The sequence below is a fragment of the Dendrobates tinctorius genome, unplaced genomic scaffold (assembly GCF_039654945.1).
Source record: "Dendrobates tinctorius isolate UK_male_01 unplaced genomic scaffold, ASM3965494v1 ptg000060l, whole genome shotgun sequence".
Classification (NCBI taxonomy): domain Eukaryota; kingdom Metazoa; phylum Chordata; class Amphibia; order Anura; family Dendrobatidae; genus Dendrobates; species Dendrobates tinctorius.
This window is the reverse complement of record NW_027361728.1, coordinates 21,973,423-22,000,238: the sequence shown is the minus strand read 5'-3', so window position 1 is coordinate 22,000,238 and position 26,816 is coordinate 21,973,423. Positions and strand designations below refer to the sequence as shown.

Here is a 26,816-nt window from a genome sequence, read left to right as displayed (position 1 = left end):
ACAAAGTCGACTATCACTGCAGCCCTCCACCAGTAGGGCCTTTATGGCAGAGTAGCCCAATGGAAGCCTCTCCTCAGTGCCAGACATATGAAAGCCCACATAGTTTGCTAAAAAAACACATGAAGGACTCCCAGACTATGAGAAATAAGATTCTCAGGTCTGATCAGACGAAGATAGAACTTTTTGTTGATAATTCTAAGCAGTATGTCTGGAGAACACCAGGCACTGCTCATCACCTGCCCAATACAATCCCAACAGTGAAACATGGTGGTGGCAGCATCATGCTATGGGGGTGTTTTTCAGCTACAGGGACAGGATAACTGGTAGCAATTGAAGGAAACATGAATGCGGGCAAGTACAGAGATATCCTGGATGAAAACCTCTTCCAGAGTGTTGTGGACCTCAGACTTGGCCGAAGGTTCACCTTCCAACAAGACAATGACACTAACTACACAGCTAAAATAACAAAGGAGTGGCTTCAGAGCAACTCTGTGACCATTCTTGACTGGCCCAGCCAGAGCCCTGACCTAAACCCAATTGAGCATCTCTGGAGAGACCTGAAAATGGCTGCCCACCAACATTCACTATCCAGCCTGATGGAACTGGAGAGGATCTGCAAGGAAGAATGGCAGAGGATCCCCGAATTCAGGTGTGAAAAACTTGTTGCACCATTCCCAATAAGACTCATGGCTGTACTAGCTCAAAAGGGTGCTTCTACTCAATACTGAGCAAAGGGTCTGAATAATTATGACAATGTAATATTTCAGTTTTTCTTTTATAATAAATTTGCAAAAATTTCTACATTCCTGTTTTTTCAGTCAAAATGGGGTGCAGAGTGTAGATTAATGAGAAAGAAATGAACTTTTTTGAATTTACCAAATGGCTGCAATGAAACAGAGTGAAAAATTTAAAGGGGTAAGAATACTTTCCATACCCACTGTAAACTTTTTATATTATTGCTTCTGTTCTTTTGAGACTCAAATTCTGTGCAGGGAGGAAAAGACTTAAAGAAGTACTCCTGATTAGTAATGCTTATCCAGCATTTTATTCCTCTATCAAATCCATGATGCATGACCCAGCAGCATCAGTGATCATCACCAGTTACAGCCAGCACCATTTCTGTCTGCTGGGATGACATTGTGTTTATATTTAGTTTGAGTATACTGACAAGAAAACTGCACTGCAAATCTTCAGTTTATCAGCATGGAAAGAGCCATATAGTCATCATAATTATCTGTGATAGTAGCTTCTGTCTAACTTCTCCACTCCCTCTGAAGAACTTCAGTGGTACATTTAATGCAGTTTCATCATACAGGTAATTCTAGTGACCCCCTCAGCGAATAAATAAGTCATTCCTGGGGTAGGCGGGGGCCATTACATGACATCACATAACCTGAGGAGAAGTATAGATAGAATTTTCAGATTGCAAGGAACGCCTATATAAAGTAATATGAGAGGAATAATATGTGCTGGGCAGCAAGTTACATGATTAAGAACAAAAATTAAACAAAAAACTACTACTACTATAAAGTGAACAATTGGGTCAGTGAAATTACAACCTATCTTGGCTGGGGGAAGACTGTTTCCTTGATCAGGGAAGTGTTGCTACCGTAGTTGTGCCAAAATGATGTCCACAATACAAGACAACATAGTGGACTTAGGTGGTGAAATATCAGATTCTTATTTGGACACAAACAGGCACTCACACACCACCGGTAGAGGTGAGAAGGACGTGAACTATGGTTGACCTTGATCCTGTCCTAGGCCATGCCTTGTGGTTGCTGACTGAAAAGAATCTGAGTTAGGTACTGTCACACTTAGCGATGTACCAGCGATCCTGACCAGCGATATGACGCGGTCAGGATCGCTGGTACATCGCTAAGTGGTCGCTAGTGAGCTGCCACACAGGCAGATCTCACTAGCGACATCGCTGGGGACGGGGGTCGCTACTTACCTGTCACACCAGGCGATCCTGCGTCCTCCCGCCCGGCTCCACGCTCGTCGTCACAGCAGGAAGTGCCGCAGGAAGATGACGACGAGAAACAGTCCTGAACGTTCTCACGCGATCAGCGATAAGCAGCGGGCGAGCGGGTTGTAGGTAAGTATCACACACATAGCGATATCGCTAGCACGTCACTAGTTATAGCGATATTGCTAGCGATATCTCTTAGTGTGACAGGCCCTTTAGCAAAGCTTTTCAGGAGGCTTATCATGGAGTGGGACACATTGCTTAGGTCACTCACTGCCCCAAAGAGGGAGGAGTGCATTATTGTTCAGCATTTTCTACATGAGTTATGAGTTGTGGAAACCACTTTACTCATCTGAAGTCTACATAGCAATAGAAAAGTTATATAGTCCAAAAAAGAGCAAAGTGACATTTTCCTTTAAACTTAAAGACCACTTCAAATACCCCTTTCCTAATTCTGGCTTGAGAATGAAGGTAGTGTGCTGTGTAATTTGATTTGAGCTCTGCCTCTGCAAACCACTTGAAAAAGTGGATTAAAGTGTTGAACAATTTTGTAATGCAGAGGTGAAGAGGGCCTCCGCGCACTACAGGGGGCAACATCTGGATGAGGTGGGCCATCAAGAGCTAGGTCTATCTAGATAATGCTTTGGATGTTCACTGCTAAACGTTAAAAATGTAAATGCTGCAAAATGCTGTGTATGAATCCAGACTTAATAGGATTGCCTACTACACGGACAACCCCTTCTTAAATGCAAGATTGCCGTATATAAAATAAAAAGACCATATATTTACCTCTGATGCCAGCGCTAACTTGACATTCTTGTATGCGAGTGCCATAGACTTGTAGTGGACAACTCCTTTAAGTTGATTTGAGGCTATAGTGCTGTCCTACCCAATACTACAAAGATATAGATCATAAAGTAACCACTGATTAACTGTTTACTTACCGGACAGATGATATTGAACTTTGTCCAGAACCTGATCTTGAGCTTCCTGGTGTTGAAGTCCCGGATGGTATTTGTAATCCAAACTAAAACAAAGCATTGTAAATGTAAATTAACTTTTAGAGAGCTGTTTTATACATTTCTCTAAAAAAAAATGGGCAGATTTATTTTGCTTGCTTACATCCTTGACAACCCCTCTACCCCTCTAAATATTCTGGTTAACTAATAAAAGGCAACTTGTAAATAATGTAATTTATTGATTGCATGTTTGATTGCTTTTAGGCCACGTACACACGTTCAGTATTTGGTCAGCATTTCACATCCATACAGTATTTATAAGCCAAAACCAGGAGTGGGTGATAATACAGAATTGGTGACGTGTTTCTGTTCTACTTTTCCTCTGATTTGTTCCCTCCTGGATTTGGGTTACAAATACTGATTTCACATACCAAATACTGAAGGTGTGAATTTGGCTTTAAACTGGTGTGAATAACCTAAAATGTGTTGTGTTGGCTGAACCAGCTAACCAAATATGACAGTGTCTGACTTTTCATGCATGATTGATGCTGAGGAAAGAAAAATTAGATTGCTGAATTTCAACATGCCTGATCCTTTCTTTTCAAGGATGATAAGCCGCTGTCAGGAGTTGTCAGCAGCTGTCGCCATTTTCCCCAATCAAAATACAAGCATGCTTGAATAAACGTAGACCGCAATCTGAAGTGTTAAGGCAACTTAAAAAGCTACATTTTTTACCTGAAGAAGACCTTACACAAAATGACGTACATGTACATCAGTGCTGGGGTCACCCTATGAGGATGGGCTCAGTAACTGACCTGCTCTACACATGATGGATGCTGCAATGTTACATCTACTGTATCTTATCAACAGCCGGAGCTGAGCTGCAATCGATGCTGTTAAGAATTTAAGTGACACTGTCAGTCTCTGACGGTGGCAATTAAATGGAGCGGTTGCCAGAGCACATACACTGGCTTCTATCAGACCGCCTCCACACAATTGCGGGGTACTGCTGAATGTCCTTGTCGCTAACATCTTGGTACTCCAAACTGGGCTTTACATGACACTGCAATTTTCACTTTATTATATGCAGGCATTGTAAAATATAGTATAAGCCATCATATGATCCATCATATGATCCATCATATGATCACAGGTTCAAATCCTCTAGAGGCTAAAAAATAAAATAAAAGATTAAAAAAAGTTTTTTAAAGTATAAAATGTAAAATTCTACAAATTCGCACCACTGCTGCGTTCGTAAAAGTCTGGTCTATCAAAATAAAAAAAATATATCACACGGTAAACACCATATTTTTGGTCATCACATTTCCCTAAAAAATCCAATAAAACCCGATCAAAATCTTGTGCGCGCCCCAAGTTTGTATCAATTAAACTGTCATCTCGCCAAGCAAAAAAACAAGCTGTCGTTTCCAGTATGTGTGAAATGGATGGTATTATTCGAAAGTGCAACTAGTCCCAAAAAAATAAGTCCTCGTATGGCTATGTCGAACGAAAAATAATAAAATTATGGCTATTGGAAGAAGGGGAAGGAGAATAGCAAATGTCAAAATGAAAAATTGGCTTTGGAGGCAAGGGGCTAAAAGAATATTGAGATTTGAATTTGCAACTATACAGGGGAGATGAATGACATTGGGCTGTGCCATTTATTAAAGTCATATCTGCATGAGAAATTATTGATTTGTTGAAAAATTATTGATCTGATGGGAAGGGCACTGGCCAAGGGACTTTTCCCTGCACAGTAATTGTATTATATAGACCAGTGATGGCGAACCTTTTAGAGACAGAGTGCCTAAACTGCAATCCAAAACTCACTTATTTATTGCAAAGTTCCAACATGGCAAATTAACCTGAATACTGAGGTTTTAGATTAGAAAAACAACTTGTACATTAGCACACTATAGAGTCTATTGCAAAAAGCTTGTAAGCACTGCACTCCAAGCCTAAGATACTAGCCACAATTGCAGTCGAGGTCTGTTCTTGAGAATGGAGTGGATTTTTAATCAAAAGTTAAACCTCTTTGCAATTGTAACCCTTTATCATGATGAGAATAACTCTTAAAGACAGGGATGTCAAACTCACAGAGGGCCAAAGTTAAATGCTTGTACAAAGTCACGGGCCAACCTTGACATTTGTTAAGGAAAAAGTCATCAATTATAGAATTTTTTTATCAAATAAAATGAATAACTTTTGGAATTATAGAGGAATATGTGAAAGCAGTAAAAAGCATATGGCCTAATGACCTAATTTAAATATTTAATAACAAAGGATAAAAAAAAACTTGTTTGCATCACACATTTTCTGTTTTATTCAAAAGTGCTCCCCCCACAGTGAATTCCTCCACATGCATAGTATGATGACCCTACTGTACCCCCCTCTCAATTTCCCCCGCAAAGAATGCCGTCCCATCAAAGTATGATTTTCCAACTGTAATCCCCACACAGCTCTCCATACAGTATAATGGGCACAAAAAGTCCTCCATACAGTATAATGGCTCCATATAGATCTCCATAAAGTATAATGGCTCCACATAGTCCTCCATACCGTGTAATGGGCCCCACACAGTCCTCCATACAGTATAATGGCCCCACATAGTCCTCCATACAGTACAATGGCTGGCTCCACATAGTCCTACATACAGTGTAATGGGCTCCACATAGTCCTCCATACAGTGTAATGGTCTGACATAGTGCTCCATACAGTATAATAGCCTGACATAGTGCTCCAGAGTTTAATGGCCCATCATAGTGCTCCATACAATATAATGACCCCACATGATGCTCCATACAGTATAATGGCCCTGTTTGGTGCTCCATACTGTATAATGGCCCCGTTTGGTGCTCCATACTGTACGCTATCTCCTCAGCCCGCCCCGTCCACTCCCACTGTGTGACGCCAGTGCAGACCGGCGTTGTGGTTGCCTCGGTGACGGAGCGCGTCATTTCCGGGCAGCGGACACGACTTCCGGTAACGCCGCTATTTGCAGCGTCCGGGCACACTATATAAGGATGCCGGTGTACATACTGGCTAGGCCCCTTGAAGAAGGCAGGTCCAAAACACGCGTCGGGGCGGACGCGCTATCCAGACACTGGAGCACCTCCTGACCGCCACTGCCGGTAATTATTATAGTATGGACGTTGTTCCTTGTGTGCATATAGTGGCCACCTTTTGGTGGTAATATAGGCAGCATTATAGGTGATTAGTCAGGATGAGTGGCTGCATTTAGGCATCACGCTATAAATGTTTACTGTTATGAAGTGACAATGTCTACTAATTATAATGGCTATTTTTTAGCGGTGGATACTTAATACAATAGACATCTATAATATGGGCTCTATATATTATGTTGCAGTATGTGAGGATATAGTATACAACCTCAGTGGTGAAATCTGTGATAATGAAGTTTGGTATATGGTAATTATAATGTTATTGTCAATTACTGATTCCCTTTGAGGTTGATCTACTATTTTGAACAAAATTACCATTTTTAGATAGCCATATAATTGGAGTCATATAGCAGCTTATATTTTCCAGGTGCTGGATGTGTGCGTCTTTTTTAGGTGTGTAATCACAATATACATATGTGTATGTCTACTTCCCCTTATTCCCCTAATTGGTGATGTGTAGTATTTTATCTATGGTTCTAAACAATAAAGTCTTTTTCATATTAGTAAAAAAAAGCCTTTTAATCATCTTTTTCTTTGTGGATATGTTATGTATTTGATGATAGGCGTTATTAATCTGAGTGGATACATGGGGACTATAATTAATTATATACAATAATTGTTACCATGTGTCCTAGTCATACTTGGCATATTTGTCTCTTTATGGGAGGCAACTGCCGATGTCTTGCTGAATGACAACCGGCTTCCTGCTATCTAACTTCTGGGGCCGGTTGTCAATCAGCATGATGTCGACAGTCACAGCCAATCAACAGAGCAGCCTGGAAGAGGAAGAGCTGCTCTGTTGTCATGGAGATTATAGGGTTAATCTGCAGGTAAATAGCACTAAACGCTGCCTGGCCGCATTATTCAAACTTTGACTACTCAGAGAAAATGAATTTATTTACTCCTGAGAGATGCCGGCTTTCAGTCATGGGGGCATGCAGAGAGATTAGTCACCTCTCAACTACACTGTGTTACAAATTATTATGCAAAAAGAGTTTAGGAGTGATAAGGTTAGAATTTTTTTGTTTGTCATTTAAACTCATTGATGGTGATGTGTGTCAGGGCTCTTTATATCACTGAAAGCAATTGCAGATACCTGTGCAAATTAGTTTGGCAGGTGTGTCCAAATAAAGGCAAGACTACTTAAGAAGGCTGTTCCACATTATTAAGCAGCCTACATTTTTTGCCAAAATGGGAAAGAAAAAGGATGTGTCGGCTGCTGAGAAGCAACAAATTGTGGAGTATTTAGGTCAAGGCATGACTACAATCAACATTGCCAAGACACTTCATTGTGATCATCGCACAATCAAGAAGTATGTAGCTGATTCCCAGCACACGTGTGCGTGCTGTAAAGGAAAAATTGAGGACTCTTTCCAACAGGCAATTGCGTCAGGTTAAAAGAGCAGCTGCAAAAATGCCTTGTCATTGCAGCAGACAAGTTTTTGAAGCTGCTGGTGCCTCCAACGTCCCCCGAACAACAAGATGCAGGGTCCTTCAGAGGTTTGCAGGTGTGCGTAAGCCATCCTGTCGACCACCTCTATCCACTGCACACAAGCAGAAACGGCTCCAGTGGGCCAAACGATACATGAAGACTGACTTCCAAACTGTTTTGCTCACTGATGAGTGCCATGCAACGCTCGATGGTCCAGATGGATGGAGTGGAGGATGGCTGGTTGATGGACACCCTATGAAAACACGGCTAAGGCGCCAACAAGGAGGTGGAGTAATGTTTTGGGATGGAATCATGGGGAGAGAGATTGTCGGCCCCTTTAGGATCCCTGAAAGGGTAAATATGAACTCCATAATCTATGTGGAGTTTCTAAAACAGCACTTCCTGCCATGGTTCAAGAGGAAGAACCGTGCTTTCTGCAGCAAGATCATTTTCATGCATGATTATGCACCGTCTCATGCTGCAAAATAACACATCTGCATCTCTGGCTGCTATGGGCATAAAAGAGGACAAACTTATGGTGTGGCCACCATCTTCCCCTGACCTCAACTCCAATGAGAACCTCTGGAGCATCATCAAAAGGAGCGTCTATGATGGCGGGAGGCAGTTCACATCTAAGTAACAGCTCTGGGAGGGTATTCTGTCCACATGCAAAACAATTGAAGCACAAACCATCCAAAAACTGACAAATTCAATGGACGAGAGAGTTCAGAAGCTTCTTTCGAACAAGGGGTCCTATGTGCAAATGTAACATCACCTAGAATAAAGTTTTGACTTGAAAACTGTTTGATTTCAATTTGTAATAAGCTGATAATGCTTATAATTTCACAATTGACCATTTTTTTGTTCAAAATAAAAAGGTTGAAAACTCTGCTGTGCATAATAATTTAGATCATGCATTTTGAGTGTTTCTTATTTTTAAAAATATACTGTTTTCATAGGCAGTTTGTTCAAAAATATTGAAATTAGACTAGAATATTAGATGACTGGAAAATAACTGACTGCAATTCATATAGGTAATTTAGAGAAAATATTTTTTGCATAATAATTTGGAACACAGTGTATACTGTGAGCGGCGGATGTAAGCACGCCCGGGCACTTTGATACCTGGTTCTGCAGCACAACTGAGCTGAGCGAGCTGTCAACAACTTTTAGTACAGTTGTCAGTCAGAATTGCAATGCTATTTACTTGCAAATTAACATAACTGCATGTAAATTATGTTTTCCAAGGTGATAGGTTCCTTTAATTAGGTGACATTTCTGTTTGATAGACATGATAATGCATAGTAATTTTGCAACAATCTACTGACCTGTTGAAAGTACATCTGTAATGGTTCAGTGAGCTTAGGGTGTTCATCCATTGTTTGGGCCAACATCTTATTGATGGATTTGTTGAAGTCTCGCAGCTCACGAATATTAATGTCACATTCATCTTGGGTTTCTCCTTTGCTTCTCTTTGCAGAACGGATTTCTTTTACCAGCTTTGAACACTAATGGAAATAATAAAATATTTTGCCAACACCGTAAATTGGCCTAGGGAACCTTTTTTTTGTTTACATAGACTCATTCCTGCTGCTTAAGCTTGGAAGTGTGTATACACACACAGCCGAAAGTGTTTTCACCCTTGAAATTGTTCCAGAAATGAAGTATTTCTCTCAGAAATTCCAGAAAATTTTTGCAATACCCATGTTTATGTCCTTTGTGTGTATTGGAACAATAAAAAAAAAGCTTAAAAGGCAAATTGGAAATCATTTCACACAAAACACCAAATATAGTCTGGACAAAATTGTTGTCACCTTTCCAAAAATATGGGTAAACAACTTTGTTTCAAGCATGTGATGCTCGCTTAAACTCACGTGTGGCAAGTAACTGGTGTGGCAATATGAAAATTACATCTGAAACCAGATAACAAGAGAAGTTGACTCAATCTTTGCATTGTGTGTCTGTGTGCCACACTAGGCATGGAGAACAGAAAGAGAAGAGAACTATCTGTTGACATTTAAATGAACTGAAACGCTATGGCAGGAGACCAAGGAGGACCCCACTGCTCACACAGAGACATAAAAAAGCTAGACTGTAGTCCTTCTGGGAAACCATCTTGTGGACAGGTGAGACCAAGATAGAACTTTTTGGTAAAGCACATCAGTCAACGGTTTACCGAAAATAAGAAAAAATGATGATCAAACGGCCCCAATAATAGCCAAAATAATTTTTGGAGAAAACAGAAGTAGGAGAAGAGAGGTTTATACACACATGCGAAAACAAGGGTGCACATACCAAAGAAAAAATCATCAGCATATAAATATGCCAGACAACCCAATTATAAATTTACATGAGTTCATGCACCATGGCACAGCACAAGTCTGTATGTAAGAGAGATGTATATCAGTGCCCAGGGTTAGCCGTGTAACTGCATTGTAAGTCTATCAAGTATTAGTTAAAGCAATAAATGACTTGGAGCTTGTACTGATTTTTTATATCAAAGTTCCTGAATGGTCTTGCATCCACCCAGACGCGTGTTTCAGCACAGTCATAGTCAGGGTCATGCACATTTATTATTGGGTTGCCTGACATATTTATATGTTAATAATTTTTTTGGGGTATGTGTGTCCTTCTTTCTCCACGTGTGTATATACCCCTCTTCTTCTGATTTCTCAATAAATGTTTGCATTTTGACTATCCTTGGGGACATTTTATCGCCCTTTTTTCTTCTTTTTGGGCTTGTCTCATAGAACAAATCGTTAAAACAAATTTAAAGAGTCCAATTAGGGGGGTGTGGCTATGTAGCGGCGGCGAAAGGAAGCACTGAGAGAGAGCTCCTGGAATCCTGAAGATATCCGTTCAGTGGACCCTCACCACCGCGATTTACCTGCCTGTCTCTGGACACTCCTAGACCCCCGTGAGAGAGCGCTCCTGGGCTTTTGTGTGCTGGCGGCAGTAAAAAGCTGGGGCGGCCGGCGGGCCTGCATGAGGAGCGGCCATCTTTGGAAGCACATGCTCTGCCTGTGAGAGACGCGGTGCTGGTCCCCATTGCTGCAGCACTGATGGGCGGTGAGCACATATCCTGAAAGAACTGTGGAGGACAAGCAGTGAATGCCCTAAAAGATTGGGCCCCGCGTTCCTCCTCGCTACGTCACCTAGCCTGCCAGTGCTATTACTTTAAGGGCCTGGGTCCCTTCCTGGCTGCTGTCCTTGTGGGGTGCTGTGGTCTTCTCCCCCCCCCTCCCCTGGTTATAAGGGCCCTTGTTTGCTGCTTGGAGCCGGAAATCCTCTCCCTACGTGGCCCTACAGATCTGTGTCACCTTTGGGGCTCTGCTACGCCTATAATAGAGGACTCCAGAGTGCACTGTTCTCAATATCCGGCTGTGCCATATTGCTGTTAAAATGAGTCACTCTAAGGGATCAGGAGCAGCTGAAAGACTGAAAGAGTATGCTAGAATAGATCATTCTGATGTTTTAAGACCCCTTAAAAATAACCCCTCACAGGCTCAGCGTAAAAGCCGCTCTTCTGGAGGCGAGGAGGAGAGTGAGCAAGAGGAATTAACCCTTAAACAGGCGTCTGAACAATTGATGCAGGCCATCTCCTTAACCAGGACATCTCTGAATGGGAAGATAGAGGACGTGTACACTGAGGTGGGGCATCTCCGACAAGATATGCAAGCCATGAGAGGCCATATTACGGGTATCCCAGGTAGAAGATACCATCACACCTATGGAAGCCAAATTAACGAAAGTGGCAGGCTCTATGATGCATGGAGGCAAAAAGCAGATGACCTGGAGAAAAGAATGCATTGGAATAATATCTGAGTTATTAGGCTCCCGGAATGCTCGGAGGGTCAACACCCGGAGTAATTTCTGCAAGATTGGCCCAAAACCACTCTGGGAGACGAATTCTCCCCAACATTTGCGGTGGAGCGGGCCCACAGAGTCCTCACTAGGCCTCTTCCTCCTGAAGCCCCACCTAGACCTTTTCTGGCACGTCTCTTTAACTGCAGGGACAGGGATGTGGCTGTGCGATTGGCACGGCAAAAAACCCCCATCAAGTTCAACAACGCCACGATCTCGATTTTCCCAGACTTCTCCATGGAACTTCAGAAACAACGGGCACAGTTCATGGAGGTCAAAAGGAGTCATAGAATCATAGAATCGTAGAGTTGGAAGGGACCTCCTGGGCCATCTGGTCCAACCCCCTGCTCAAAGCAGGATTCGCTAAATCATCCCAGTCAGATGTCTGTCCAGCCTCTGTTTGAAGACTTCCATTGAAGGAGAACTCACCACTTCTCGTGGCAGCCTGTTCCACTCATTGATCACTCTAACTGTCAAAAAGTTTTTTCTAATATCTAATCTGTGTCTCCTCCCATTCAGTTTCATCCCATTGCTTCTAGTCCTTCCTTGTGCAAATGAGAATAAAGATGATCCTTCTACAATGTGACAGCCCTTTAGATATTTGTAGACAGCTATTAAGTCTCCTCTCAGTCTTCTCTTTTGCAAACTAAACATTCCCAAATCCTGCAACCTTTCCTCATAAGACAGGGTTTGCAGACCGGTCACCATTCTGGTCGCTCTTTTCTGAACTTGCTCCAGTTTGTTGATGTCTTTTTTAAAATGTGGTGCCCAAAACTGGACACAATATTCCAGATGAGGTCTGACCAAAGAGGAGTAGAGGGAAATAATGACTTCACGTGATCTATACTGTATGCTTCTGTTAATACATCCTAGAATTGCATTTGCCTTTTTTGCTGCTGCATCACACTGTTGACTCATATTCAGTCTGTGATCTATTAGTATACCCAAGTCTTTTTCACATGTGCTGTCACTTAGCCCTATTCCTCCCATTCTGTATATGCTTTTTTCATTTTTATTGCCCAGATGTAGTACTTTGCATTTCTCCCTGTTAAAAACCATTCTGTTAGTTGCTGCCCACTTCTCCAGCTTATTTATATCTTTTTGAATCCTCTCTCTCTTCTCTAGTATTAGCTATCCCTCCTAGCTTTGTGTCATCAGCAAATTTAATCAGTTTACCCTCAATTCCTTCATCTAAATCGTTGATAAAGACGTTGAACAATATAGGGCCCAGGACAGAGCCCTGTGGTACCCCACTTGAGACATTCTTCCAACTGGATGTGCAGCCATTTACGACCACTCTTTGGGTCCGATCACTAAGCCAGTTATGAATCCACCTAACAGTTGCCTTGTCCATTCCATACTTAGTCATTTTTTCAATAAGGATTGTATGAGAGACTTTGTCAAATGCTTTGCTGAAGTCAAGATATACTATATCTACAGCATTTCCTTGATCCACCCAATCAGTGATTCTGTCATAGAAGGAAATTAAGTTAGTCTGACATGACTTATTAGTTACAAACCCATGCTGACTCTGTTTAATCACTTCATTCTTATCCAGGTACTGACATACATGTTGTTTAATAATTTGTTCAAAGATCTTTCCTGGTATAGAAGTCAGACTCACCGGCCTATAGTTGCCTGGGTCCACCTTCTTCCCCTTTTTGAAGATAGGAACAACATTTGCTCTTCTCCAGTCTTCTGGCACTTCTGTTCTCCAAGAATTTTCAAAGATTATGGAGAAGGGTTCAAAAATTTCTTCTGCTATCTCCTTCAGTACTCTGGGGTGTAATTCATCTGGACCTGGAGACTTGAATTCATTTAGGTTAGCAAAGTGTTTCCTCACTATCTTTCTGTTTATATATATATCCTGGATTCTTCTATTCCCTTAATAGGACAGTGAAGAACAGTTGATGTTACATTTCCTTTCTGAGAGAAAACAGATGCAAAATAGGAATTTAAAAGTTTAGCCTTCTCAACATCCTGTCTTACCATTTCATCATTTTCATCCTGTAAAAATCCTATAGCATCTTTGACTTTTCTTTTACTTTTGAAATATCCCCAAAATCCTTTATTATTGCTTTTGACATCTCTTGCAAGCCTCAATTCATTTTCAGCTTTAAATAATCTGATTTGTGCCCTGCAGGTTCTGCAGACAGCATTATATTCTTCTTTAGATATGCCTCCCTCTTTCCATTTTATAAACATTTTTTTCTTCCTTTTTAGCATGTGCTTAAGTTCTGTGTTCATCCATCCTGGTTTCCTTAAATGCTTCCTATTCTTCCCTCTTTTCGGAAATGTTAACAACTGTGCTTTGAGAATTTCATTTTTCAAGATTTCCCATCCTTCCTGGACATTTTTGTCTTTAATGATATCCAGCCATTGGATCCCTCCAATTCTCTTTCTGAATCCCTTAAAATCTGCCTTTCTGAAATCTAACCTTGACGTCTGAGTCTTCACAGGTCTTCCGCCTCTAGTTATCCAAAATTCTAAAATAGCATGGTCGCTACCTCCTAGGGTCCCAGCCACTTTTACCTCCTCTCCGGGAGAGGAACGCTATGTACTCGATGATTTATCCGGCCCGGCTTCAGGTGGTCCATGAGGGTTCCACCTTGTTTTTTACGGATCCAGTGGAGGCGACTGAGTGGCTACGGTCCCACAAAGGGTCTGCCGCAAAGGAATCCTAGTGCATATATTGCTAGCCCGTATCTTTGCATTAATGTTCTGATTAGAGCTCTATCCGCAAGCGTCCAATTACCTACAATAACGGACACAGTGCTCAGTGATGGTATCCCCTTGTTTGCTTAATGATGGGAGTATAAGACTTTGCTACCATATTGTTTGTTGTTTATTTACTTTGTTTTTCTCTATAGTGGTTTTATGTGTTTTTTAGGTAGGATTCGCAGCCAACGACAATTTTCATCTTTAGGTGATGTCTCTAAATTTTACCTGGGTAATGTTATGCCCCATATTCAGCGGAGTAAAACATGGGGTCTGAGTTGATATGTATGACATGGAATGTGAGGGGTATAAAAACTCCCCGGAAAAAGATTAAGGTTTTATCGCAGGTCAGACATTATCACCCTCACATTGTGGCCTTGGTGGACAAGCACCTGACCAGGGATACAGTTTGGTGCGTGCAGAAACCTTGGGTACAATGGTCTGTTCATGCATTCCACACTAGCTACTCGAGAGGGGTTTTACTGTTCGTACATAGAGACGTTAGATGGGAAGCCAGGGAGACTCTGAGGGATCCTGAAGGTCACCTTGTTTTTGTGCATGCACTGATAAATACCAGGGAATATGTAATCCTATGTGTCTATAACCCCCTCCGGCTAGTATGTCCCTTCTTCAGAAGGCAATGAGTTTTGCCCTGGATTATCCAGATGCGGATGTTATTTGTATGTTTGTATGGGAGATTTCAATATGGTTATGAACAACTGTCTTGATAAATTGAGATTGGATGATGGGGAATGACTGGGGGGGCCTCTTTGCTGACTACAACTTCGCTGTCAATGTTTATGGGGGAGGGCGGGTGGCTGGATTTGTGGAGGATGCGTCTCCCTGAGTTAAGAGAATATACCTGTCACTCGTCCACTAAATGCTCTCTGTCGCGCATAGATTATATATATTTGGTTCCAGCGGTCTGGCGATGTGGGTGGATAACATAGAGCATGGGGGATCTCAGATCATAGCCCGGTCATGATTAAACTTAAATATGGACAATTAAACAATGGGATAGTTTGGAAGTTGAATCCTTTCTGGTTAAAGTTAATAGTGTCCCCTGATAGAATTATCGATCAGTTGCATTGTTTCATCGCGTCTCTTCCGGAACCTCAAGATATTCATTTATTTTGGGATGCCCTTAAGGCATATTTGAGGGGTTGTCTGTCCTCCACGATCTCTTATATTAAGCGGGTAACCTCAAGGGAGGATGAGGAAATGGAGCGACGATTGAAAGACTCAGAGGCTACATATATATGTAACCAAACTAGTGGCAATAGGATTGAGTGGTTGGCTGCCCAGTGGTTATACGCCCAGCATATAGACACTAAATCTAAGCGTGAACTATTCTTCACCCGTCAATCTTATTTTGAACTGGGAAACCAGGCAAGTAAGTTTTTGGCCTATTTGGTGCGCCAACACAATACCTCCAATACAATACTGCAGATTTGTAAGGCGGATGGTTTACTGGTGTCTTTGACCGAGGAGATACTTGGTTGTTTTTACTACTACAGGTCATTATATGAATCTAAAAGTGACTTTGATAATTTGGGGTGCTTGGACTATTTGTCAGATGTGACATTCCCTACATTAGATACCGAACAGCGAGCCCTTATGGACACTGCGTTCACCGCGAAAGAGATAGAAAATGCTATAACGGACATGGCTTCTGGGAAGGCCCCTGGACCAGATGGGTTCCCCATTGAATTGTATAGAAAATACAGGGATATACTGATACCACTTCTGCTGAAGGTATTTCGGGGAATTTGGGAAGGGAAGTCTTTGCCTGATTCTTTTTATGAGGGTAATATCATAATGCTTAGGAAGGAGGGAAAGGACCCCCTGGAATGTGGATCTTACTGTCCTATTTCAATAGTAAATGTGGACTATAAAATTTTTACCAAGATCCTAGCTACCAGGCTGAATTCAATTATATTGAACCTTGTACATCCTGATTAAGCGGGTTTCATGCCTGGTAAGAGCACTTCCATTAATATCAGACGGGTCCAGTCAATAGTCCAATATAGCTCCCTAATACCCGACAACAAATGGGTGTTGGCATCGTTAGATGCCGCCAAGGCTTTTGACTCTCTTGAGTGGCCTTTCCTCTCCGCATGCTTGCAAAGATATGGCTTTGGTGATAAATTTATAAAATGGATCAAAATGTTATATATGAAACCCAAAGCCCGTATCATAGTAAATAACTCTATATCTGAGTCTTTTCCATTACATAGGGGGACTCATCAAGGTTGCCCTCTTTCCCCCGCCCTCTTCACTCTTGCAATTGAGGCACTGGCAATACGTATAAGGTCTTCCCCTGGCATTAAGGGAATAGATGTAGCGGGTCGGGTGGACGCTATAGGTCTATATGCTGACGATATGGTGATATTCATGGATGAAGTGGAAGAAACTTTGCTGCAAGTGATAGCCCTTATAGATGGATTCAGCAAATATTCAGGCTTATATATAAATTGAGAGAAATCGGCTCTGGTATCCCTTTCTCATGCCCCGATGCCGCAGCTAGAGGCTCTCTCCTCACTGTCTATTGTATCTAATTTTAAATATCTGGGTGTCTACATATCCCATGATAGTGCGTTTGATTCACAACTTAATATCCACCCACTGCTGGAACTAGTTAAAGTTAAATTTGCATCCTGGAGCAAACTTCCGTTGTCTGTAGCCGGACGCATTAACCTGATTAAAATGATATTACTTCCCAAGCTTAGCTATTCCCTTCAGCATAGTGCTGTGATGGTGCCCAAATCCTTTTTTGTGACTCTCAACTCCCAGATCACGTCTTTCATATGGGGGAAAACTAGGCCCAAACTTAAATTGGCCATCTTACAAAGACCTAAAAAGGGAGGTGGAGCGGCACTACCAGATTTTTTCCTGTATTATTTGGCTGGGCAAGCTAAAGCTTTAAGTAAATGAATGCCGGGTAGCTACATTCCCAATTCTGAAAGTCACCTGCTTCATGCTGCACAGACTGATAGCCCATTGGGTTTCCTTGAGTTAGAGAAGACTAATACCCCTCGCGTCTGCTGCCCTTGCTCCGATTGGCACGATTAACATGGAGACAAATCAAGAAAGTGACTGGGTTTAAATTGCTAAACCACCCGTCCACCGATTTTTGGATTCAGCATGACGTCTCTTCGATGGGAGACTTATATGACCAAGGGATCTTAAAGTCTTTTGAACAATTACAGGTCACGCATGATATCCCAAGATCCCAATTTTTCCGCTATTTACAACTGAGATCAGCTCTTCAATCGCATGTGAGATGTAAGGGTGTAGGCCGTACTATTTCATCTCTACCTCCGATAGGAATCCTTAAATCGCAGGGCCCTCAGGGTCTCATCTACTCTTTATACACATACATGCTGTCAGTGGGAGCAGAATCAGCCACAAATTCTATCAAGAGAAAGTGGGAACGGCTCATCCCTAATACGCAAGAAGAAGAGTGGGAGGGGGTTTTGGAATCTCCGATTGGAGTATCACCATCTATTAACAATAGAATGATACAATTATATATAATCAATCGTACTTGACTCTGACACGACTTTTTAGGATGGGTCGGTTCCAATCATCAGAATGTTTACGGTGCCACTGTCCAGATGCAGATTTTATTCATATGGTATGGCAGTGTCCTACTGTCCTACATTACTGGAAAGAGGTGACATCATTACTGGCATCCCTAGTACAAGCCCCAGTTCCTCTACAGCCACTGGTCTGCTTGTTCGGGGTATGGGATGAGGAGATCTGGGATCGATATAATGGGATCTTCCTGCGTGAGACATTATTTATGGCACGGAAGGTACTGGCACTACGGTGGATGGGAACTTGATGTCCCTCCCTTAGAATTTGGATTGACTTGGTGAATTCGATTGTTCCATACGAGAGCACGTTATACCAAAATATGGGATGCCCGGGTAAATTTGAAAAGATTTGGGGGAGGTGGAACTCCTCTCATCTTACGCTGCAAGGTTGAGACATCACATACAAGATAATATGCTGTAGGATACTAGGCTGCGAAATAGTAGATTGTTATGAATGAGTCAAATCCGGAGGAGAAAACAAAAATACAAGCCAAGTCCAGAAAACCGGAGAGGTTGGCAGCTATCGGATTGCAGACCCCTGATCCCATTCACCACAACTAACAGCAGCCGTGGGGGGCTCCCACAGTGCCCTAGACTCCTCGTCACAGCCGGAGAACTACACAAGCCCAAAGAAGGAAAGGAGAAATCTAAACTGCCCGAGAGCAGACCCCAAAGCAACAGACAGCCCCCAACATGCACTGCCGGTGAAAAACAGATGAAAACACAGACAGAAAGACAGACCGAGCAAACGATGGGGCCCAACCAACCAGACAGGACAGGACAGAAAAGACGCTGGCCGCAATCCGCAAAAAACCCTACAAAAATGTCCCAACCGTCTGACAGGAAAAAAGGCCCCGAAGTCGCTAGACTTCAAAATCACTATATCAGCACTCAGGTACACTCTGAAAACAGAGCAAAGAGATCAACTGATCAGAGACAAAAATGGAATTCAGCCAGTCCCAACCAGGACTGGCTGAATACAAACACTAAGGAAACCAGACAAAATCTCATGGAATAATAGCAGGGCAAAACTTAGCTTTTAGTAGACAGGAACTAAAACTGGATGCCAGAGCTCAGAGCAGAAAGGATCACCAGCAAACCCTGCAGGGCGTCGGCTGCCTTATATCCACTCAGAAATTCCAGATGTCCAATCACACTCCGCCTGTTCAGATAACAGGTTCTTCCCATCCAAATCAACTTCACTACCTCTCTTCACCAGCAGAGGGAGTTCATCAGACATCAAAGGTGAAGGGGAAAATAAACTCACAACAGTAGATATTAGTTGATGTAGTGGTAGTTGTAGTATAGTTTAGGAATTTCTGATTAGATTTCATTATCCGAATAATATGTTAAAGGCTTGTGGGATTTGATCGATATACATGTTTTATAATGTATAGCCAACTGTCCTTTGCGCATGCTTGGAAGGTTATGTACATGCTACCTTGTATTTTTAAAAACAAAGTGTGCAATTTTTCGGCTCAATATTTTATAATGAATGAAAACATGTATGCTCTGTAAAAAAATGCTTATTATCATAGGCCAATTGTATGTTGTACATCTTTTATGTCCTGAAGTTCAATAAACGAATTTAAAAAAAAAAAAAAAAAAAATCCAATTAGAAAATTTGCATTTTATACATAGATATACGACCCTCCAACTTTTCCAGTTAAAATATAAAATCTTCTTATACGCCATGTGTCATCTTATACGCTGGGTGCGGAGCAATCTGCATATGGTGGGGGAGTGGTCCCGATGACCAAGGGAGGGGGAGTCTCACAGGGAAGGTGTAACTGGAGTTATCCCTCTTTTACCTCATTTGTGGCAGCGGTGCTATCTGCGGCTCAGTGCTGGGAGTCGGCGGCGGCTCCTCTTTGTGTAGCGTGGGGGCTCTGTGCTGGGGGTCGGCGGCAGCTCTTTGTGCAGCTGGGGGGCGGCGGTGGCTCTTTGTCCAGCGTCGGTGCTCAGCCGGCATTTCCCCAAAACCTGGAGACCCCCGGCAGCTCCATTGCTGCGATGCGGTGGCCTCCGGGAAAATGGCCGCTGGGGGCGGTGCATGCTCAGATTCAGATCTCGTCCCAAGATCTCGGGAGACAAGATCTGAATCTGAGCTTGCGCGGGCTCCAGCGGCCATTTTCCCAGAGGCCACCGCAGCACAGAGCCCCCATGCTACACAAAGAGGAGCCGCCGCCGCCCCCCAGCACAGAGCCGCCGCCCCCCTAGCACATAGACCCGCAGATATCATCCCCCTTTTACCTCATTGCTGGCAGCAGTGCTAACTCCACTTACACCTTCCCTGTGAGACACCCCCTCCCTTTGTCATCGGGACCACTCCCCCACCATATGCAGATTGGTTTGCACCCGGCGTATAAGACAACCACCGACTTTTAAGAAGATTTTAAGGGGTTAAAAGGTCGGCTTATACGCCGGAAAATACGGTAATTATACAATTTGTTATATATTGTATCCTATACATGCTACATTTTCCTATGAGTAATTTTTGTTTACCGAAAATATAATGACTCCTACAAAGAAAAGAATGCAGTACCTACAGTCAAATATGGTTGAGGTTCAAAGATGTTTTGGGGTTGTTTTGCTGCCTTGACTGTGTACAAGGCATCATGAAAGCTGAAGATTTCCAAAGGATTTTGGGTCGCAATGTAGTGCCCAGTGTCAAAAAGCTGGGTTTGATTCCTAGGTCATGGGTCTTCCAACCGGAAAATCACCCCAAACATGCTTCAAGAAGCACCCAGAAATGGATGGAAACAAAGTGCTGGAGAATTCTGAAGTGGCCAGAAATGCGGCCAGATCTGAATTACTGTAGCGAGATCTTAAAATTGCTGTTGGGAGAAGGCACCCTTCAAACATGAGACCTGGAGCAGTTTGCAAAAGAAGTGGTTCAAAATTCCAGCTGAAAGGTGTAAGAAGCTTGTGAATGGTTATAGGAAGCAATTGATAAGTTATTTATTCCAAAGGGCGTGCAACTAAATATTAAGTTGAGGGTGCCAACAATTTTGTCCAGCCTATTTTGGGGGTTTTGTGTAAATTGATGTAAATTTGCCTTTTTTCATCCGTTTCGTTTTGTGTTGTACCAATGCACACAAAGGAATTAAATGTGTATAACAAAACGTGTGATTGCAAGCGGAGAAATACTTCCTTTTCTGGAACAATTTCAAGAGTACCAACACTTTCAGCCATGACTGTGTGTGTGTGTGTGTGTGTGTGTGTGTATGTATATATATATATATATATGTATATATATATATATAATATACTTTTATCATAATGTACTACAGACAAAACGTTCTTATAGGTGTAGCTGCATATATCCATCCCGTTTCTTTGCATAGTATTTAATTACATAGACATACAGAGCAAGTTATATATACACCATATTTTTCAGACTATAAGACGCACCTTTTCCCCCCAAATTTGAGGGGAAAAAGGGGGTGCGTCTTATACTTCAGATGTAGCTTACCGGGTGATACTGCAGGCCCTGGGATGGGAGGAGGGGATGTCCACAGGTGCGAGGCTCTGAGTCACAGGCTGGTTGGAGGGAGTGCTCAGCGTTGCAGGAGCTCTGCCGACATTTTGTGAATGTCTGTAGTCCGGAACTTCCATGCTTTCAATGCAGTGGATTCCAGGAAAATGGCGCATCGCATGCACAGATTGAAAACTCGGGAGCAGCCCCACCCCCATCTACAAGCCTGGGATGGGACTCTCAGCATCACCATGCAGCGTTGCACCGCCGAACACCTCCCCACCCCCACCCCACCGGTAAGCTGAATTCGGACTGTTAATATGGACCCCAATTTGCCGCATTGTTTTTTGTTTTTTTTTACTTATTTTCCTCCTGAAAATTTGGGGTGCGTCTTATGGTCAGGTGCGTCTTTATAGTCCAAAAAATACGGTGCGTATATAAATTGCTTTGTATGTCTATGTAATTATATACTATGCAAAGAAACGAGATAGATATATGCATATACACCTCTAAAAGTGTTACGTCTATAGTATGTTTTGATAAGTATGGCCACCTGTGACAGAGACAAATAGACATCTTTCAGATGGGATCAAAATAGTAATTAAAATAAAGAACACATTTCCTTGTGCCCAGGCCTCAAATTCACTAAGGGAAAGTGGTATCTAGCAATTCTCAGTTCTAATTGAAACAGTCTTGGAAAGAGATGGGTGGTGTGAGGAGCTGGCCAATGGCTAAAGACTATTGGACCAATGGACGTAGAACAGAGTCCACAGCTCAATGGGATACAGACTTTTTCCAGCGCAGAGCACTGGAATGTCTTAATGTATAAGATAGAAAAGCATGAGTGGTTGGCAATTCCTAAAGTATCAAATGAATACTCAGGTTGTATGTATAGTGTGGCTGCAACTCCAGGGTACATATTTCCCAAAAAGTGGGCCTGCAAGAGAACTACCAGAGGAAACATAAAGTGTCAGGTAGGTTGGTAGTGGGACCTGTATTTCCCTCTTTTTCCAGTATGAGATTTTCATTTATTCCCAAAAAATTTATTACTTCTATGTGTTTGTGTGAGTTTCCTTACACATTCAAAAAACACACTCATATGGAATTTAGATTGTAAGGCCCAATGGGGACAGAGATAGTAATGCCTGTAAAGCACTGCATAATATGTTGGTTATATGAGTAGAGATGTGCATGCTCCAACTCGAATTCAGTGTACTGTACTCTGCTTTCTCTGGAATCCACATAAACAATGAATGGAGCGGAAGCCAAGAATTTATATTTGCTTATTCCATTCCATTTAGGACGGCGCTGCTGAGCCCGCTCTCTGAATAGCTGATGGTTTCGCTGCTGGGGCATTAAATTATTTTTTTAAATAACTCTTTAGAGTCTGCAAATAGTCAGAGAGCCAAAAAGCTGTAATTGCCTTAATTATTAAACTTGTATTTAGGTGAGGTAATCTGCTGATGCTCAGTTAGTGGCGAGAAGGCCAAAGTGTTTATGATTATATTTGGTACTGGGATTTATTTTAATATATGACCATTGTATTGTGTTCTCAGCCTGTTCTCTTTAATGACTGAGCACTATGCAGCATAATTTGTCATTAAATTTAGGACTGTACATATACAGTGGGGAAACCACCATGGTTACTTACCGGTAGCCGGTTTTTCCGGAACCCATGACAGCACACCTGAGAAAGGGATCCGCCCCGCCAGGACAGGAACCTACTGAGACATAAGGGGCGGCACCTCTCCCCCGCTTCAGTTGGTTACAGAGCATTGAGAGGATTTCCCGGTTAGTTACATGTTTAATCCAACACCACATCACTCATAAGCACCCTAATAACTGCACACCCATATGGTGAAAAGGGGGGGAATATACGGGTGCTGTCATGGGTTCCGGAAAAACCGGCTACCGGTAAGTAACCATGGTGGTTTTCCCTTCACCCATAACAGCACACCTGAGAGATTTTTGGAGACTACGAAACACCTTAGGGAGGGACCACCGCTTGCAGCACCCTTCTACCAAAGGTTAAGTCAGCAGAGGAGGATAGATTTAATCTATAGTGCTTAAAGAAGGTGGAAGGTGAGGCCCATGTAGCGGCCTTACAAATCTGTTCAATTGATACCTCTGCCTTTTCAGCCCAGGAGGTCGCTACGGCTCTGGTGGAATGAGCCTTGATGCCGTCAGGAATCGGGATACCACTAGCTGAGTAGGCTACACTAATGGCCTCCCTACTCCAACTAGCAATAGTCCCTTTCGAAACCCCATAGCCTTTCCTGGCACCCTGAAAAGCTACGAATCAGGACTGGGACCTCCTCCACTGGCTAGTGACAGATATGTATTCTAATAGAGCTCTCAACATCCAAACTATGGAATTTTTCCTCCCCCAAATTTTTTGGATTCTCGCAGAAGGATGGGAGGACAATCTCCTGACCCTGATGGAAATCTGATGCTACCTTAGGCAGATAAGCCGGGTCTGTTCTCACCACCCTATCCTGAAAAACTTGTGTATAAGGTGGATTTACCGAGAATGCCTGTAAGTCGCTTATTCTGCGGGCTGACGTAAGGGCCACTAAAATGATTGTGTTTAAGGTCAGAAACTTTAGGGGTAGCTGGTGTAACGGCTCATACGGTTCATTTGTAAGGGCTTCTAGCACTAGGTTTAAATCCCAGGGGGCTATTCTGCGTATTGGGATAGGCCTAGCTCTATGGCAGGATTTAATGACTCTGGCTACCCATCTATTTGATGCCAATTTGCAGTTGTAGAGCGCCCCTAGTGCAGACACCTGAACTTTAAGCGTGTTCACCGCTAACTCCATCTGCAACCCCGATTGTAAGAACTCCAGGATGGCACTAATCGGGGGTTCTTTTTCTAACGGCTTACCTAGGAACTGTAGGAACTTATTCCATGTTCTGCCGTAGATGTTAGTCGTCACTGGTTTCCTACTCTTTAGAAGGGTGGCCACCAACCCGGGGGAGAACCCTCTATTCGTTAAAAGCGACCTTTCAAATTCTACGCCGTCAGATGGAATCCTTTGACCTGAGCGTGGAATATTGGGCCCTGAGCTAGTAGGTCTGGGATTTCTGGCAGAACCCATGGATCGGAGAGGGACATTCTTTGTAGTTGAGAAAACCAGGGCCTTTTCGGCCAAAACGGGGCTATTAGAATCACCCTGGCTTGATCGTTTCTGATCTTCCTGACAACTGTTGGGATCAGAGCCACTGGGGGGGAACGCATAAGCTAGCCTGAAGTTCCACTGGATGTGCAATGAGTCCACTGCCCATGGCTTTTCTCTCGGGTTTAGAGAGGAAAAACCTTTCTGTTTGCCTGTTGTGCTTGTTGGCAAAGAGGTCTATTACTGGTTTCCCCCAAAGCTGCGTTATTTTTTGAAAAATGGACCGATTTAGCGCCCATTCTCCTTGCCTCAGGGTATTGCGACTCAGAAAATCTGCCTCTATGTTTTCTGCCCCTTTTATGTGTAAGGCTGTCAAGGAGTGTAGGTGTTCCTCTGCTCTGCTCAGAATGTCGCTCGCCGCTTTCATTAGGGAGTGTGATCTTGTCCCCCCTTGGTGGTTGATGTATGCCACTGTTACCCTGTTGTCTGACATGATGCGTACATTGCGACCCTGGAGTAGTGGAATGAAGTGACTTAGAGCCTTGTTCACTGCCCACTGTTCTCTTAGGATGGAAGATGCCTCCATTTCTTGAGGTGTCCAGGAGCCCTGGCCTATGAGGCCCCTTAGGTGTGCCCCCCACCCCGAGGAGCTTGCATCTGTTAAAATCACATCTGTCGTCTGTCTGTCCCACGGTATTCCTGAGCTCAGATTTGTACCGTCCAGCCACCAGTTGAGAGAGTCTCTGGTTTTTACGGAAAGCTCCAGCTTTCCTTCTAAACGCTCTCTTAGCGATCTTTGAGCTTATAATATCTCCCCCTGGAGTTGTCGGGTGTGAAATTGAGCCCACCTGACCGCCGGAATTCAGGACGTTAGGGTACCTAGTAGGGACATTGCCCTTCTTAATGTCATACATGGTTGGTTTCGGGCCGCCAAGGCCAGATTCTTTACCTTCTCTATTTTGGACTCTGGGAGCAGACACGCCTGCCTTTCTGAATCCAGTATAAATCCCAGGAAGGTCTGTTTTTTTAGGGGTTGTAATTTTGATTTTTTGAAATTGATTATCCACCATAATTCGTGTCGGTCACCCGGCTCAACTGCGCCGTGCAGTGGTCCTCTGATCTGCCCACTTTAAGGAAATTGTCCAAGTATGGTATTATGACCGTATCGTGAATCCGGAGAAAGGCTGTCACCTCCGCTATGACCTTGGTGAAAACGCTCAGGGCTATGGATATGCCAAATGGAAGAGCTCTGAACTGGAAATGCCTCAGTACGCCTTGGATATAAAGCACTACCCTCAAGTATTTTTGGTAATCTGGATGGATAGGGATGTGATAATATGCATCCTTTAAGTCGACTACGGCCATAAAACAATCTTGATGTAGTAGCTTCACGGCCGTAGCCAGTGACTCCATCTTGAAGGTCTGGTTTCTTATCCATCGATTGAGCCGTCTGAGATTTATAATCGTCCTGAATGATTGATCCTGGTTTTTTTATCAGAAAAAGGGGTGAATAGAACCCCCTTCCTTCCTGTGTGTGTGGGACCTCATAAAGTACCCGCTTGTCTATCAGGCTCAGGATCTCTGCTCTAAGGCCAACTGTTCTTCGGTCACCTTCCTGATGGGTGTAATGACAACCACGGGTTTTGGTTGGCGAATAAAGGGGATTCTCAGGCCTTCTCTTAAGATGCCCAGGATCCAGGTATTGGAGGAGATCTTTTCCCAGGCCTGGAAAAAGAATGCCAATCTCCCCCCCCCCACTGGAATACTGGCGTCATTGTGGCGATTTCTTTGAGGTGGAGGTGCTTCCACCAAACATAAATCCCGACTCTTTTTTCCTTTTATCCTCCCATCTTCTCCTGTCAGCGGGAGGACGCCCCCTATTGAATCTTCCCCTCCGAAAGGGCTGTCTCCTCTGTTCCATCGGGAACCTGGGGAAACCTTTTTCCTATCGCTTGCTTTCTCCAGGATATCGTCCAAGTTCTTGCCGAATAAGAACCGACCATCGCAGGGGAGAGAGCACAATTTAGCTTTAGACTGTAGGTCACCCGGGCAGCCCTTAAGCCATAACGCGCATCTGGCAGCTTTTGATAGTCCCGCTGCCCTAGCTGTCAACCTCATAGAGTCCGCCGAGGTATCTGCCAAAAAAGCTGCTGCCCCGTGCAAGAGATACATATCTGCTAAAATTTTTTCTCTTGGGACCTTTGATGCCAGCTTCTCTTCTAACTGCTGCAGCCAGATCATGAGGGAGCGTGCCGTGCAGGTGCCTGCTATCGCCGGCTTTAATTCTCCTGCTGTCGCTTCCCACGCGTGCCTCAAATATGAGTCCGCCTTTTTGTCCAGCGGGTCTCTAAGAACCCCTGAGACTTCCAAGGGCAGGGCCGACTTTTTGGAAGACCTGGATACTGCTCCATCTATTTTTGGGACTTTGTCCCATATCTCCGCATCCTTGTGCTCAAAGGGGTATCGTCTCTTAGAAGTGGAGGGAAGAGCCCCTGATTT

General features: G+C 43.3%; 1 protein-coding gene across 1 annotated transcript in view; it reads right to left on the bottom strand.

Annotated features, from left to right (window-relative positions):
- Positions 1 to 26,816, bottom strand: part of CCDC39 (coiled-coil domain 39 molecular ruler complex subunit) — a 147,373-nt gene that overhangs the window by 52,289 nt on the left and 68,268 nt on the right. Inside the window, exons 18-19 of the mRNA XM_073578772.1 lie at positions 8,871 to 9,050; positions 2,914 to 2,996 (exon numbers count right to left, since the gene is read on the bottom strand). Coding sequence (XP_073434873.1) covers positions 2,914 to 2,996; positions 8,871 to 9,050 — 263 coding nt within the window. The remainder of the gene's footprint in view (positions 1 to 2,913; positions 2,997 to 8,870; positions 9,051 to 26,816) is intronic.